The following is an 18,133-nucleotide window of genomic DNA, read 5'->3' as shown; positions in this document are numbered from 1 at the left end:
CTGTTCCTCTTTCTCTTAAATTTTCGATAACATTTTGTTATTACCCTTGATTAATTATGAGGTTTCAGAATTGGCATTCTTTGTTGCTGGAATTCTTTGGCCAATCAGTTCCTCTTTCTTTTGAATTTTCAATAAGATTTTGTTGTTGTCCTTGATTAATAGAGGGTTCAAACTTTTGTCTATGTCCTGTTTTTGTTAAATTTGTATTTTATTTTGGCTATGCTTTCTTTCGACATATAAAAATGCAATATTTTTGCGTTGTTTTTTTGTTATTAATTAATTGTATGCAACGGCTATACTTGTATAAAAATATTTTTTGGTAATATTATTTAAAATATTAATTATATAAGTATTATAGTGTTAAATATTATAGATAAATATCATAACTACAAGAGAGATAAATAAAATATATATAGATGTGAGAAAAAAAAAAAAAAAAAGAATCAAGACAAAAAAGAAATTGCATAAAGATAGAAGGAACGGAGGGGCACTTTTCACAAATGTGAGAATAAAACGGTATGATTAGATAAAATAAATACTGAATTTTTAAAAAATCAAAAATATCTAGGGGCCACGTGCCGTTGGGCTAAACATGTGTCCGCCCCTGCTTACACTATTAATTTGACAAACAACCAGTCGAACACAATTTCTAACAAATTGGTCAAAATTGGATTCCCTTCAAGGTTTCTTCACTGTATAATATCTGTAAGGATAATAAATAAGATCTAAATAATATATTTTTGATACAAAACAATAATATATGTGCCATTGTACTTTAGATTGTTAAGATCCATTTGCAATGCTGAACTAAATTTTACTGAATTATTTTAATTTTTTTTGTACTAAATTTAAAATAATGAAGTTTCTAATGAAAAAAAAAGAAGGAAAAAAAAAAAAAAAGGAAGTTCAATATCCAATACCAGTTTTTGACTTCAATTATTTTCTATCAATAATCCTTTCTCTCTTATGAGTTTTAAGTATAAAATGTGTTCTGTAATTTATTCCAAAAAAGGGGGGGGAAAAAAAAAAGTGAGAAAAGGAACAAAAGGTCAAACGGTGACAAAAGGAAAATCAACAAGTAATTTGAGTTTTCTTTTCATTACCTTTTTTTTGAAAAACAAAAAAAGAAAAAAAAAAGAAAGAAAGAAATTATCCATACCGTTAGTTTAGCTTGTTATTTATTTCTTTTTCGAATTATATATATATATATATATTTATAAGTTTTTGGAACTGGTTTAGTTTTTTTGGTCCACCAACTGTTTTAATTAATTTGTTTTGAAACAATATATATAAGCTTTGAAGAAAAATTTTGGTAATAACACATTTTGAAGAAAAATTACAATAATGTATTTTCGTTTAGACTGATAAAATGGGAAACTGAAATGATATGGATATATATATACATATATGTTTTATTTATAATATAGATATCCGTAAATTTTTATTATTTGGATATTGCTATATCAAACCTGTATATATATATATTTGTAAGATTTTGGAACTAATTTAGCTTTTTTGGTCTACTAACTAGTTTAATTAAATGTTTCGAAACAGTATATATATATATATATATACAAGCTTTGAAGAAAATTTTTGGTAATGACACGCTTTCAAAAAGATTACAACAATGTACTTTCGTAGAGAATGACAAAATGGGAAACGACAATGATAGGGATACGTATATATAATGACAAAATGGGAAACGACAATGATACGGAAATGTATATATATATATATATATATTTCTTTTTCGACCTGGACAATGATATGGACAATTTATTGTTTCATAAAATACCATTACCTATGCCATGACCAATCTTCTATTTGCATTATATAATCTCAATACATACAAGAAGTAATTAATACTCGATCAATTCAATGCGAGCTGGTGCTTTGACAAAGTCAATTATATATGATATACTTTAGTTAATTATTCCACGTTAATTTCCAGTCACAATCGCGTATATAATTTTTTATATACATTATATAATTAATTAATGTTTGCTTAAATTTTTTAATTATGACTCATGATTCGGCCTTATTTATGAGATAACTGCTTGTCCATATATTTAATACAGGAAATTAAAGTGAGGAAGAGAAAAGAGAGATCTCCATGGAAGAAATTCATGAAACTGCAAAAGCTTATTACAACAATCTAACAGAAGACCAAAAGGATGGTGCCAATAAAATGTTCCAATCAATGGATTTGAATGGAGATGGGAGTGTAAGCCTGAGTGAGTACCTTGAGATATTGGGGAAGAAGGGCTATAAATCCTGCAACAACCCCAACTTCTTCATGGAGCTTGACAGAAATGGTGATGGAAATCTTGATTTCGAAGAGTTCCTGAGCTTATACTATCTTATTAAGAGTGAGAGACTGCTCTTCTGCGATGGCCATGGATGTGGAGCGTTTCTCAAAGGACTCTACTTCACTTGTGCTCGCTGTTTCCAACGCGAAATGAACTCTTTCGATCTCTGCTCTTCCTGCTTCAACGGCAAGAAATTTCGCCATAATCATGCTACCTTTCTGGATAATTTTGCCTTGCTGCGTTGCATGGCTACAGGATATAGAGTAAGAGCATTTTGACATAATTAATATCTGATTATTTTCAATTATTTAATTAATTTTTTATTTAAGTGCTTGTTTGGTAACTTGATCTTTACTAACACGGTTTGGTAACTTCATTTTGCCATTGTGAAATTTTAAAATAGTTGTGATTTATCATTTATGCAATTAGTTTAATCTTTAAAATTAACTATAAAATTCTTTTCCCATAAATTTATTCTGCCTAATCATTAATTGTAACAACTCATTGTTTTAGTAGATATGTTCTAAAAGTGCTAGTAAAATTTCTATTGTAATCTTAAATTTATATGTATATATATATATAGGGTGAGGCTATGGTACGGATTATCTGTATGCGGATCAGCACCAAAATCAATGTTTTTTAAAAAAAAAAAGCGTTGACTTTGTTGTTACATATACAGAGCAAAACTGATGCTTTTAAGAAAAAATATCGGTTTTGGTATGAATCCGCATGTGGATGGACTGCACCATAAAATTATCATATATATATATATATATCGATATATCTATAAGCAATGTAAATTATATTGTTAGTTCAATTAGAATATTTATATGGATTCTTATTTACTTAACATGGAAATTGACATCGTTTTAAATTTAGATGGCATAAATATAAATTTAATTTTAAAATTGTTCTATAATAATAATGCACATAAAATCTATATATGCTATTAATTAATTAAATATTTTAATAGCTTTTTTTTAAACAAAAAATTTGACTTTTAAAATTTTTTTTAGAATATTTGACAAACTCTTCACAAGTATAAAATCACTTTGACTGTAAATTATTTGACAGGACAGACCTACCACTTCAGCTATAGACATGTCCAATAAAAATTTTTCAACTCATTAAAATTTAATACATCACCACATCCATATAATCAATCTAATATTAGTAATTTTTTTACTAAAAAACCAATTCGTTTTATTCCAGTATATTTAGCATATTCAATTTCCTTTTAAGGAATATTTTTGTTTTAATTTAATTTTTTTTTTAAAGACAATTACATTAAAGCAAAAAGATGTAAAAAAAAAATGTTAAAAACAAAAATAAAAATAAATAATAGATAAACATATATTAGAAAACTTATTTTGCAAAACATAAACTAGTATAGATATGTATTTGGTATAACACCTGCTCATGCAAAATAAAATTAACTTGGGCCACTACATATATATAAAGGATAATTCTATGGTGCGATCGGTCCGCATGCCATCCCGTATCAAAGCCAATGCTTTTAAGAAAAAATATTGTTTTGCTCTGTATATGCAACATCAAAGCAAAAACGTAAGCTTTGGTGTCAGTTAGCACCGTAGTCTCCCCCTATATATAAATATAGATATATATGCATAGAGTTTTTCTACGATGCGGAAGGTCCGCATGCAGACGCACTTAAAGCCGACGCTTTTTAGATGAAAGCGTTGGCTTTGCTGTATACTGTACATATTAAAATCGACACTTTCATCCAAAAAAATCAGCTTTGAGTGCGGTTCTCATATAGACCATCTGCACCGTAAAATTCTCCTATATGCATATATGTATTACATGTAGGTATTATATATATCATACAAAAAGTTCCAGTATTATACAAAAAGGCATATACTTTATGCATGCAAAATATAATTTGATATATTTTTTTCTTTTACCTTTTTTTTTTTGTTTGTTGTTAAATGCTTAGGTTTTTTGGACAACAAAATGTTAAGATCAAAATAAAAGTATTCCTTATAAAAAAATATTCTTTTGAGTGAAAATTTTTTAGAAGGAAACTGAATACGTTAAAATACTATTAAAATACTGTAGAGTTAAGCAGATTGATTCGTTAGTAAAAGAATATTGCATAGATGATGTGTTAAATCTTATTGAATTGGCAACCTTTAATCGAATGGGCTTACCATCTCAGTTATACATCCATTCTACCGAAGAATTTCTCTACCTTGACAGTGCTACTTTTTTTCTATTATCATATCATATCATCTTGACATGATGTTTATGTTTAAAAAGTTTTTTTTTTTAAAATTGTATTTTTTATATGGTAAAAAAATTTAACAATAGACAGAGATATTGAAAATGCTTTTAATTAAGTAAATCAATGAGAATCAATATTAATACAATAACTTAAATAAAAATGGTGAATGTTAATATTAATTCAAGGTTGCATGATTATTTCACCCAAAATAAAAAAATAAAAATTTGATGGTTGACTTTTGATACGTGACTTTTTTTATTGGCTTTCTGGCTACATGTTGTTTTCAGAACAAAACCGAGGGAGCAAGTCAAGCCATTGAGACGGGATTCGACATTGTAGAATTCATTGTCAGCATCAGCACTAATAACGAATGTAGCATATTGTAGTATCTTTTATATAAATTTTTATGAAAAATATGTATACATTCAAATGTATCTAGCTAAAGTCAATATATTCAACCAAAAAAAAAAAAAATACTGCATGATATAGGAAAAAGACTTTTTTATATATATTTTTTCTACCTTAATGTTATTCTCATTTGAGTCATTTTTATAATTCTATGAATAAAGTAAACTAAAGACGAATTATTGTTATTGTTATTATTTTTGGGATATCAAAAGACTACTTCAAAAAAAAAAAAAATGTTGAGCCAAAAAAAAAAAAAAAAAAAAGCTCAACTTAAATAACAATTATAACAAAATGGCAATTTTAACCTTTTCTTTTTTTTTCTTTTATCTTTTGAGCATAATAAGGCTTAACTCAAATACTTGACTTCCAACAACACACAGACATACACATACAATTACCATACGCAGACACGGTAAATATTTATTTTTTTCAATATTTGATATCAAACAACAAATATAATTCTCATACAAAAACATTGTTAAAATGAATGGATAATAGTTGATGAAAATATTAAAAAATTACGATTGGTATCAGAAAATGGATTTTTTTAAACATATGGATAAAAAAAGGTAAAAATTGTCATTTTGAGAAAAATATATAAGTTGAATAAAGTTTTAAGGGTGGTTCTATAAAAACTAATAGCCATACCACATTTTGCAAATTCTCAGATCTAATTAAATTTTTACTTCTTTTACAAATAAATATATCTATTTTTCCTTACAGTAAAATAAAATAAAATTATTCATATTATATTAATTTTACCCTAATTCCAATTGAAATCGGTTGACTATCTTCAACAGTCCTAATTCCCGTTGAAATTAGTTGGCTCCCATCAAAATCAGTCGGCTCTATTCAATAGCCTTGGTCATCTTAAGACTCTTACACATAATTCCTACATGACTCTTCGCATACATATTAATCTTTAATGATACTTGAATAAGAATGAATCATTGAATTTATGTTCGGTTTATATAAAATCTAAATGGTTTCAAATGTCTAAACTATGTATATTGAATAACATAGCCTATAAATCAATTTCTGTTAGATTTATATAAATCGGATCCAATTGTCTTCTTCTAAATAGATAACCTGAACAAATTCAAAACATTTACGTTATACATATCGAACGACTTCACTTATCATTAAATTTTTGTTTGATTTATATAAATTAAATCACGTAATATTCTTTTGGAATATATAACCTAGACAAGTTCAAAACTTTCAAGTTATGAATATAAAATAATTTTATTTATTATTAAATTTTTATTCGACTATATATGTATATTGGATTCCATTAGCTATTTCAAATTACAAAACCTTGATGGCTTATAAACGTCTGGATTATATATAGTGAAAAACTTCACTTTATATAAATATGGTAATACATAAATAATAGTTTTTTTTATTTTTTTTTATTTTTTTTAATTTGAAAGAAACTTGGTGCAAACGACAAAATGAATATTATAAAAAGAAAAACATAAAAAGAAAAAAAATAAATCATAAAAAAAATTCAAAGTTGAAATGGATAATTTGCCAATCATTCTTGTCTATCTTTTCAATGATTAGTGATCACAAATGTATTCTAGTTGTAGATAAAATGACATTAAATGGATTTTACTTGTCTAAAGGGTGGTTATAATAGTCTTTTTTACTTCAAAATTTTGGGTAACTATCACTCTTAGTCCCTGAATTATAAAGGATTTAGATCACTTTGCTCTATAAACTTTTACTTATTTATTTATTTTTGCTTCATTTTGGTTCTCAAATGCATGAAAAGGTTTTGCATTAGTTCTTATACGATTTTCCGTCCATTTTCCTAACAACAATCTGCCAGGGTGTTATGCTTAATTTACATGGACCAAAGTGAGATTTTGAACAGTTTACAGACCAAAATGAAACATTTTGTATAGTTTAGGGATGTAAAGGAAACAAATTTTTTTTTTTAAAAAAAAAAATAATAAAAGCTTGGAAAATCTATATAAATATTTAAAAATTTAAAGAAATATTTATAAATCCAAATAAAAAAAATATTTGGAACAATAAATAAAAGAAATAGGAAAACAAATACTTGTATCACATTTTATTTATTATATAGATTATTTTTTCCAAAATAACTACTTTTTTTATATAAATTTAAAAATATTGTACTATTGGAAATTTTTTTAAAAAAATTTGAAAAAAAAAATCAAATTTATAAATAACAGATGATAGGACTCGATGCACTGGTTCCTGAACACAAAACCGAATACCAACAAAGGAACTTATAAAACGCACTACATCAACATAAGGCAGGGGATTGAAAGACAAACGGGGTTCATACAAACCAAAGAATAGCAGTCCGTAGATAGTTCCGAATACATCCATAAATATGAAATATATAACAATAGATCAAAAGGAACCCGAGGCTCCACAAAAATATTATTTTATTAATTAATTAATTAATTGTATGCAACGGTTACACTTGTACAAAATATTTTTCGGTAATAACATTTAAAATATTAATTAAATAAGTATAATAGTGTTAAATATTATAGATAAATATCATAACTACATTAAATAACTATTTGACTGTATATAAGAGATATAACTAAATAAATAAATAAATATATATATATATATATAGATGTGAAAAAAAAAATAAAGCAAAAAAAAAAAAAAAAAAAAAAACTGCATAGAGATAGAAGGAAAGGAGGGGGCACTTTTCATATATGTGATAATAAAACGGTATAATTAGATAAAATGAATACTGAATTTTTAAAAAATGGAAATATCTAAGGGGGCACGTGGCCTTGGGCCAAACATGTGTCCGCCCCTGCTTACACTTTTAATTTGACAAACAATCAATCGAACACAATTTCTAACAATTTGGTTAAAATTGGATTCCATAGCCTTTCTTCAGTATATAATATCTGTAAGGATATTCATAATAAATAAGATCTAACTAATATATTTTTGATACAAAACTAAAAACAATACTATATGCATGTGTCATTGTCCTTTAGATTGTTAAGATCCATTTGCAATGCTGAACTGAATTTTACTGAATCATTTTAATTTTTTATTGGAATAAATTTAAATAATTAAGTTTATAATGAAAAAAAAAAGAGATAAAAAAAATAAGGGAGTTCAACATCCAATACCAGGTTTTGACTTCAATTATGTTTTATCAATAATCCTTTCTCTCTAATGAGTTTTCTTTTCATTACCCTTTTTTTTTTTTAAGAAAGAAATAAATTATCCATAGAATTAGTATAGCATGTTATTTATTTCTTTTTCGAATTAGTATCTATTAGAGAGGCTCTAATATAGTATTTTTGGATTTTACTAATATCCAAGATAATAATATTAATCGTTAGATCTTACCAACGATCAAAATCTGATTGGGATTTAAAATATCATAGAAGTTTTTTTTTTTTTCTTCGTTTTCCTCTTCTCGTGCTCCGTGTGAAAATATCAGGTGGCTTCTTCCTTCAATTAAAACTCTATAAATTTGGATTACAGAAAAGATCAAGAGCTCCATAGATTTAGATTGTAGATGAAATCTAAAACCGAATTCTCTGTCTTTCCTATTTTACCCAAACATAAATTTCTCTATCTTCCCGTTATTGTTTGAGATATGTATTTTATTTGATTTTGATCTTTTTTTTTTCAATAGTTTGTTAAGAGTATTCCTTCATAATATAATTTGTCTCTATTTAACTTTAATACAAATTGATTACCAAGCACTAGCAATCTCTGAAAATGTGGAAAACTTTGCAAGTAAATTATGATTTTTTTGTTTTTTTTTGTTTTTTGTGTTTTATGTATTTGAGTTTGATCAAAATAGAGTTTCTATGTATAGTTGTAGAATAATGGAAGAGGAAAATGAAAGGAAGAAGGTACCTGATATTTTAATGTGGGCTCTAGAAGAGGCAAAACAAAAAGATGGAAAGGATTAAAGTGGAGTGAAATGAAGCAAAAAAAATAAAATAATAAATAAATAAATAAATCACATGATATCTTAAAGCCCAATTAGATCTTAACCGCTAGTAAGATCTAATAGTCAATATTATAAATCTAGATGTTAGTAAAATTCAAAAATCCTGGATAAAAATATCAATATATATATATATATATTTATAAGTTTTTGGAATTGGTTTAGCTTTTTTGGTCCACTAACTAGTTTAATTAATTTGTTTTGAAATAGTACATATACGCTTTCAAGAAAATTGCAACAATGTATTTTCGTATAAAGTGATAAAATGGGAAGCGGCAATGATATGAATATATAAATATATATATATATATATATAGGGTCCATTTATGGTGTATACATTTGTATGTTTTATCATACAAATTTCAATATTATGATGATTTTTAAAAAATTATCATCAATATTATCATACAGAAACAAATATTGATGATGATTTTTTCAAAAATCGTTATACTGTCCATTTTCTCTATATATATATATATATATATTTCTTTTTTGACCTATTGACAATGATACGAACAATTAATTGGTTGATAAAATATCATTACCTATGCCATGACCCATCTTCTATTTGTATTATAAAATCTCAATACATATATGAAGTAATTAATGCTCGATCAATTCAATGCGAGCTGGTGCTTATGACAGTCAATTATATATGATATTTAATTATTCCGCTTTAATTTCCGATCACAATCCCATATATAATTATATATACATTATATAATTAATTAAAGTTGTGCTTAAATTTTTTAATTATAACTCATGATTCGGCTTATTTTCTTGTTATAGATTTTGTATTTAATTTCGGCTGTGCTGTCTTTCGGCAGCCAAAATTTATACTTGTTGCCTATAGAAATGGCATTAGATGGATTATGGTTGTCTAAATAGCTGTTGTCCTGGTCCAGTTTCCTGCAAATTTTTGAGTGGTTATCATTATGAGTCCTTGAACGTCAGAGTTCACACTTTGCTCCATAAACTTTTTTTTTTTCTTTTTTTTTTTAACATCATTTTTTTTGTTTTTTTTTTATTTATTTTGCCTCATTTTGGTCCTTAAATGTGTAAAAAGTTCAGCTTTAGTGCTTTGATGATTTTCTGCCCATTTGGCCAATGAAAATGCCACATGCATGTCACATTTAATGACCATAGTGAGATCTTGTATAGTTTAGTGATGTAAATGGAACAATTTTAAAATTTATTTTTGAAATGATAAAAAATTAAAATAATCTGTATAAATATTTAAAAATTTTAAGAAATATTTATCCATGTAACTAAAAAAGAAATTTATTTCAAGCAATAGATAAAGGACCTATCCAAAAAACAAATAGCAATGTAAACGGAACGAGTCGGCATTGGTTTTTTAAATCCCATCCTCATCTCTGTGATTTTCTCCTCATCTCGTCCTCATGGTTTTTTCTGCTTCTTTGGAGGTGGGGCAGGGCAAATCCATTCCCCACACCACCACCTTTTTTTCTTTTTTGGATAATTGGTAAGAATTTCCCTAACATGACCCATTTATGATATAATTTTTGTGTTTCTTTTTTGAAAAATTTATATACAAATACTTTCATTTGTAAATAAAGTGTCTAAATGTAATAAAAGTACAGTAAAATATATCATGGTCAAAATATATAATTACAACATATTTAAAAATACAATGCAATAGTCCAAAACTTTAAATACATAAATATAACGTATGTAAAGGTACAAATATGATAAAGTTATATATTTATATTCGTTTATTTAATAATTTGATAAATTAAAAATATAAAAAAATTAAATAAACAAGTATATAGATTGTGTTGGGTTTGGGGTGGAGTTTTTATTTTCTGGCCCCGTCCTAACCTTGATCCAGGGTATAAAATTTTGGCCCCAACCTGCTTCGTCATCCCAACTTACAAGGGACAAACCACCCTTTTAAGGATGGTACACTGCGATTTTTGGATTGTATGGAACAAATTGCCACTCTTAGATTAGCCTCTCTTCTGACCTTAATCGAAATGACTTCCGCATGTTGACCTAGCTATGAGCCTTGCTCTCACACCGACAAATAGCTTTTCTATATCACTTTTTGGACTTCCTTGATGAGATGCCAGTGGATGCTCAATTGGACTATGTAGGTGCGAAGGAGAGCAATTCATAGTATAGGAGTTCTTCAAAGAAGTCAATTTTCTTCAATAACAAATTGTATTTTGCTATTGACATTTTCAAATTTTAATAGTGCTACATTCAGGGTGGAGCAAGGAATTTCGATTAGGCAGTGGGGCCATATTATAACCCAAAAAAATAAAAAATAAAAATATTTAAATACACGATATGAAAGAATTTTGTATCATTTTATTTTTTTAAAAAATGGTATTTTCTTATAATATTGATTTTAGTTTTGGATGGATTATTAAAAAAGAAATAACAATAACATTAGAGAATTTTTAATGTCATCTTAGAGAATCTATTTATTTTAATTAAACAGAAGATACCAACAAATATTAAAAATATTAAAAATACAAACAATACAATAAGAAAAAAAAAACATAGTTTTAATTAAAATAAAAACTCCACTAATAAGAAAATACAATAATTAATAACTAATTAGAAACTTCAAAACTTCAATAAATAAATGCCGAAAGTTATAGTAAATACTAAATAAAACAAATACTGAGTATTGAATTTAAAAACAAGAATTCTCACTTTTTTCTTAGATAAGAAATGCTCACCTAATGCATAATTATATTAATTTACTAATCAAATTAATTAAGTTTATAATTTAGAAATACTTAAAAAATTAATAATGTAGATAGAAAAAAACAACATTTTAGTTTTTTGGGGAGTGGGGTGCGCAATTATTTAATTATAGATTTATCTTCATAATTTATTAAAAAAGACTATGCATATCTAAAAAAAATAAAAATGCTTAGAGGAGCATGGCTCCCACATTTTTAAACATGCCTTTGCCACTAGGTGTATCATATATAATGATCCATAACAATGTCAATATCAAATTTTGGCATAATTATTTAATGCCATATAGTAAAAAATAATATTGACAAATATATATTTTATTTAATCACATTATTTTATTTTATCTATCAAAAAAATTTTGGACTAAATCTTACTTTTCTAAGTTTACCAATTAAAAATTAAAAATTATATTATTTAATGATGTGTACCTCATAAATTTATTATGGTGAGGTTCACTATAAAAAAAATACCAATTACATTTTAAAATGCGATATCCCAATAGAGCATACAAAGAACACAACTATCCTATTTTTTTGACATTGCAATAAGAAAATGCAATGCCATTGTAGATACTCTTGAATCTCCTAGTCCAAATTGTATAATGAAGTTTTGAAAAATTTCAATTCACTCAAATGCCCTTAAAAAGGTCGTGAAAAAAAGTTCATGTGAGCTTCACATGTGTGCGTTAGGCTTTTTAATACCTTTTTTTACATATTACATCAAAGTGATACAAAAACAATAGAATAGGCGGCAATGCGTTAATTTTTAAAGTTTAGAAAGTCAAGTGTTAAACACATTAAAATTCAGGTGGCAAAATACATTTTACCCTTTTATTTATTATTATATAGATTTTTATTTCTTTCCAAAATAATATTTGAAAAATCTTAAATATTGTACAATCGAAAATTTTTAAAAAATAAGTTTCAAAAAGAATAAAATTAAATTCGTAACATTTACATGAATATTAAAGAAATGTTTCTTTTCATATAATAATAGAAAATTAAATTTGTTTCACACCATGAATTAAAGAACTAGAACAAAATATAACAATACACAATTTATTTATAACTGTGCGAATATATATTTTTAAAACAGTATTTATGGAAGGTATTATTCATTGAATTAATGCAAATATTATACTTTTTAACCTATTTTAAAAATAAAATCTTTAAAGAATAATTTTTTTCAAAAACTTTGAATGAGTTATTAAAAATAGAAGAAATATTTATGTTTGTAAATAAGGAAAGTGGAAAAAAAATAATATTTGTACGGTTTTAGACATATAAGTAATTTTGTTTTGAATATGTGTTAATCATTTTTGGCCATTCCCAAAATAATATGTTTTGATCCATGTTGTTATTTAAAAAAAAAAAAAAAAAACTATTCATGTCAATTGAAAATTAACATAATCACATTTTACAAGTTTATCAAAAACGAAAAGAAAAGAAAATAATAAAACAATAGATGACTGATTTATTTATTTTCTATACCAATTCTCAATTCTTTTATGATTTTCAAAAATTAAAATTTTGTTGAAGTATTATTATTATTTTTCTTTTTTCTATTTCCTTTGTATATAGTACTTAAAATTTTTTTAAAATGTTTTGACTAGTTATGAAAAGAAATCCAATTAAACTAATATTAAGATTTGGATAATTTATATTGTGATCCTTTTACTCCAGCGACTCATTTTGTAAAAATTGCAAGCCTTAGCACTCGGTGACGGATCCAAGAAATGTGTTTAATTAGAGTTTCCACTAGTAGTGGATTCAAAGAAAATTTCAAGCTGTCATTTTATAATAACAATTGCCTCTTTTTTTGTTTCCCTTTTTTTTTTTTTTTAAAAAATATTTATGGTGTTTACAAATACAAATACAAACACATACAAAAATGTTAAGTAAAATTAGCTTAATTGGTATGGCATTTACACTTATATCCATAGATCATGAATTTGATTTACTGAGATAGAAGAAAATTATTGTAATTGATCATATATCTATATATATATATATATATAAATGCAATATTTTTGCTATGTTCTTTTTTGTCCAATTGATTAGAATGTCTAATAAACTAAGGATTAAATCTTTTTTTAATTTTTCTCTATGTAGAAAAATATGATTTGCGGTGGTTCGGCAATACACAAGAAATTTATTGTGTACATTCATTATATAAAGAAAATAAAAGAAAATATACACATTAATGGACGCAAAATAAATTCAAAAGAAAAAAAAATTATTATATTAGGGTTTAAAAAACTAATGTAATAGAAAAATACAAAAAAATGTGTAATTAAGAAAAGTAATAGCTTAAAATTAAAACAAAATTTAAATAATAAATATTATAAATTGTTTTTTTGTTATTAATTAATTGTATGCGACGGTCATACTTGTATAAAATATTTTTAGTAATAATATTAAAAATGTTAATTAAATAATTATTCTATTGTTAAATACTATGTATAAATATCGTGACTACATTAAATAACTTTATGATTATATATAAGGGAGATAAATAAAACTATATATGGATGTGAGAAAAAAAAAAGGAATTAAAACAAAAAAAAAAAAAAAAAAAAAGAAAACGACTGCATAGAGGTAGAAGGAAAGGAGGGAGACACGTTTCATCTACGTGAGAAAGAAACGGTATAATTAGACAAAATAAATACTGAAATTTTAAAAAATTGAAAATATCTAGGGGGTACGTGTCAGGCCAATCATGTGTCCGCCCCTGCTTATACTTTTAATTTGACAAGCAATCAATCGAACACAATTCCTAACAAATTGGTCAAAATTGGATGCTTTTTGGTAAAAGGTCAAAATTGGATTTCCCTTCCAGCTTTCTTCAGTATATAATATTCGGAAGGATATTCGTAATAAATAAGGTCTAAATAATATATTTTTGATACAAAACTAAAAACAACAATATATGTGCAATTGTCCTTTAGATTGTTAAGATCCATTTGAAATGCTGAACTGAATTTTAATTAATTATTTTAAATTTTTGTTGAACGGAATTTAAATTAATGAAGTTTATAATGCAAAAAAAGGAAAAAAAAAAATTAGTGAAGTTCAACATCCAATATATTTAAAATAATGAAGTTTATAATGGTTCAACATCCAATACCAGGTTTTGACTTCAATTTCGTTTTATCAACAATCCTCTGTTTTAGGAATAAAAAGTTCTGTCTTATCTATTCCCAAATAACAAAAAGTGAGAAAAGGAATTGTCAAAATAAAAATCAACTAGTAATTTGAGTTTTCTTTTCTTTACCCTTTTTTGGTCCAAAAGGGGCAGAAAAAAAGAAAAAAGAAAAAAAAAGAAAAGTAAAGAAGGAAATTATCCACACAGTTAGTTTTGTCACCCAAAAAAAAAAAAAAAGGAAAAGAAAAAGGAAAAAAAGAAAGAAATTATCCAACACAGTTAGTTTAGCTTGTTATTTATTATGTTATTATTATTATTTTTTTGAATTAGTATATATATATATATATGTATATTTAAGTTTTTGGAACTAGTTTAGCTTTTTTAATCATCAGTTGCAGAGAATGATAAAATGGGAAATAACAATGGAATGGTCAATTAATCGGTCCAAAAAATACAATTATATTATATAATTAATAGCCATGACTCAGATACTATTGTATTATTAGTTTAATCTCAATACACATATAGGAAGCAAATTAATTTTTGGTCAATTCAATGCGAGCTGGTGCTCATGACAAAGTCAAAATTGAGTGTTTTACTTGATCAATTATACCGCGTTAATTTCTAATCACTATATAATAATATATCATCATATAATTTATCTAAATTGTGCTTAAAGTCTTGTCCAAAGACTATATAAAGGAAATTAAAGTGAGGAAGAGAAAGAGATAAGAGAGATCTCTATGGAAGAAATTCATGAAACTGCAAAAGCTTATTACAACAATCTAACAGAAGACCAAAAGGATGGTGCCAATAATATGTTCCAATCAATGGATTTGAATGGAGATGGGAGTGTAAGCCTGAGTGAGTACCTTGAGATATTGGGGAAGAAGGGCTATAAATTGTCCAACAACCCGAAATTCTTCACGGAGCTTGACAGGGACGGAGATGGAAATCTGGATTTCGAAGAGTTTCTAAGCTTATACTATCTGATTAGAAGTGAGAGGCTGCTCTTCTGCGACGGCCATGGATGTGGAGCTTTTCTCAAAGGAGTCTACTTCACTTGTGTTCACTGTTTCCAACGCGAAAAGAATTTCGATCTCTGCCCTTCCTGCTTCAGCGGCAAGAATTTTCTCCATAACCATGCTACCTTTCTGGATAATTTTGCCTTGCTGCATTTCATGGCTACAGCATACAGCGTAAGAGAATTTTGACATAATTAATATCTGATTAATTTCGATTGTTTAATTAATTGTTTATTTAAGTGCTTGTTTGGTAACTTGATCTTGACTAACACGCTCTTAATTTTGCCATTGTAAATTTTTAAAATAGTAGTGATTTTTCTGTTAGATAAATATTATGTAAAAATATAATATACAAAAAAAAAAAAATTAATAATAATAGTAAGGATTAGAGCATGAAAATATTACAAAATGTTAAGCTTAATAAAAATAACAATAAGCTTTAATTTAACATATAAAAACTAAATTACACATATCCCGGCCAAAATAAAAAATAATCACAATATCAACATAATAATAAAAAATCTTAATATAAAACCTGTTAGGATAATAGATTTAAATTTAGGATACTTTTAGACAAATTTGTTATTCATTGGTGCTAAATTCAAATGCATTTGTCTCTTGTGATATAACGGACTGTAAAAATTTCAAATATTGTACCTTTGAACTTCTATTAGCGAAATTGAAATTGTTGTCCTCCTACCACACTAAGGATCCTAATAGTAAGGGAATTAAACTTGCCATTAAATTAGCAATTAAATTGATTGTTATAAAATCAAATTTATTTAAATTTTGCAACACCTGAATTAAAAACCTATTAAACAAGCCAATTAATATAGCTGTTACAATATTAAGGTTTTTAATATATTTAACAAGCCATTAGCATGACTGTTCCAAAATATTAATTTGGATTAATAACCAAAACATTTATGTAATTAGTTTAATTTTTAAAATTAGGTACATAATTCTTTTCCCATATATTTATTCTGGCCTAAACCACTGATTGCTTTAGTGGATATATTCCAAAAGTATTATTCAAATTACGGGAATCCTAAACTTATATACATATATGTATCTAAGTATCTATGACATAACCCGTTTTAGTTCAATTAAGTTAATAAGTCAAAGAGAATCAATATTAATGCAATAACTTAAATAAAATTGTGAATGTTAATATTAAGTCAAGGTTGCATGATTATTTCACCGAAAAAAAAAAAAAAAAAAAAAGGGGCTGCATGATTGATTCTTGATACATGACCTTTTTAATGACTCTCTGGCTACATGTTGTTTTCAGAACAACAAAAGGGAGGGAGCAAGTGAAGCCGCTGTGGTGGGACTAGATATTGCAAAATTCATAGTCGAGATTACCGCTAGTACTGCATGCAGCATAATGTAGTACTTTTATATAAATTTTTATGAAAAATATGTATATGGGAAAAATACATCTAGCTATATTCAATTTCGATTGTACGTCATGATATGGGAAAAATACTTTTATGTATTGTTTTTCTACTTTAATATCATGCTCGTTTGATTCATTTCTATAATTCTATTAATAAAAGTAAACTAAGGACTACTTATTATTATTATTATTTTAGGTTATCAGAAGACTAATTCCACACAAAAAAAAAAAAAAAAGGCAAGAGATAAAGCACAACTTACATAACAATTATAACAAAATGACAATTTTTTTTTAACCTTTGCTTTTTTCGGGCTGAATAAAGCTCAACTCAAATAATTGACTTCTAACAACACAAAGAAGTACACATATAAATATAATTACCAAACACAAACGCGGTCAATATTTATTATTTTTTTATATTTAATTTTAAACAACAATTATAATTCTTATACATACATATTGTTAGAATGAATGGATAACAGTCAACAAAAATATTAACAAACTATGATTGGTATTAGAAAATGGATTTTTTAAATATATGAATTAAAAAAAAAGTTAAAATTGTAATTTTGATAAAAATAAGTTGACTAAAGTTTAAAAATTGGTTGTATTCATACTTTAAAATATATATAATTCATCCTTGAAATAAAATAAAATTATATATCCTATATTAATTTTACCCCTAATTTCAGCCGAATCGATTTTTTTATCTTTGATAGTCCTAATTCACATTGAAATCAATTGGCTATTTTCAACACTCATGTCCATCTTCAACTCTAATGCCTAATTCCCCCATGACTCTAGGCATACACATTAATCATTAAAAGCCCTAAATAAGAATGAATCATTGAATTTTTGTTCGGTTATGGAAATCGAATCACTTTGTATTCT

The 18,133-nt window shown here is 25.8% G+C and overlaps 2 protein-coding genes across 2 annotated transcripts; both read left to right on the top strand.

Annotated features, from left to right (window-relative positions):
- The first annotated feature begins 2,113 nt into the window (after nucleotides 1–2,113).
- Nucleotides 2,114–2,587, top strand: LOC125423158 (caltractin). The gene has a single exon (XM_048476767.2). The coding sequence runs from the start codon at nucleotides 2,114–2,116 to the stop codon at nucleotides 2,585–2,587; it is 474 nt and encodes a 157-aa protein (XP_048332724.2).
- Nucleotides 2,588–15,486: 12,899 nt separating this feature from the next.
- LOC107422020 (uncharacterized) lies at nucleotides 15,487–17,387 on the top strand. Its single transcript, XM_048478066.2, has 2 exons — nucleotides 15,487–16,017; nucleotides 17,135–17,387. Exons 1-2 carry the CDS (start codon nucleotides 15,562–15,564, stop codon nucleotides 17,234–17,236), a joined length of 558 nt encoding a protein of 185 aa, XP_048334023.2. The 5' UTR covers nucleotides 15,487–15,561; the 3' UTR covers nucleotides 17,237–17,387.
- Nucleotides 17,388–18,133: the final 746 nt, after the last annotated feature.

Source organism: Ziziphus jujuba, chromosome 3 (genome assembly GCF_031755915.1).
Source record: "Ziziphus jujuba cultivar Dongzao chromosome 3, ASM3175591v1".
NCBI classification, from domain to species: Eukaryota; Viridiplantae; Streptophyta; class Magnoliopsida; order Rosales; family Rhamnaceae; genus Ziziphus; species Ziziphus jujuba.
The sequence above is the reverse complement of the archived record's forward strand: the minus strand, read 5'-3'. Positions and strand labels throughout refer to the sequence as shown.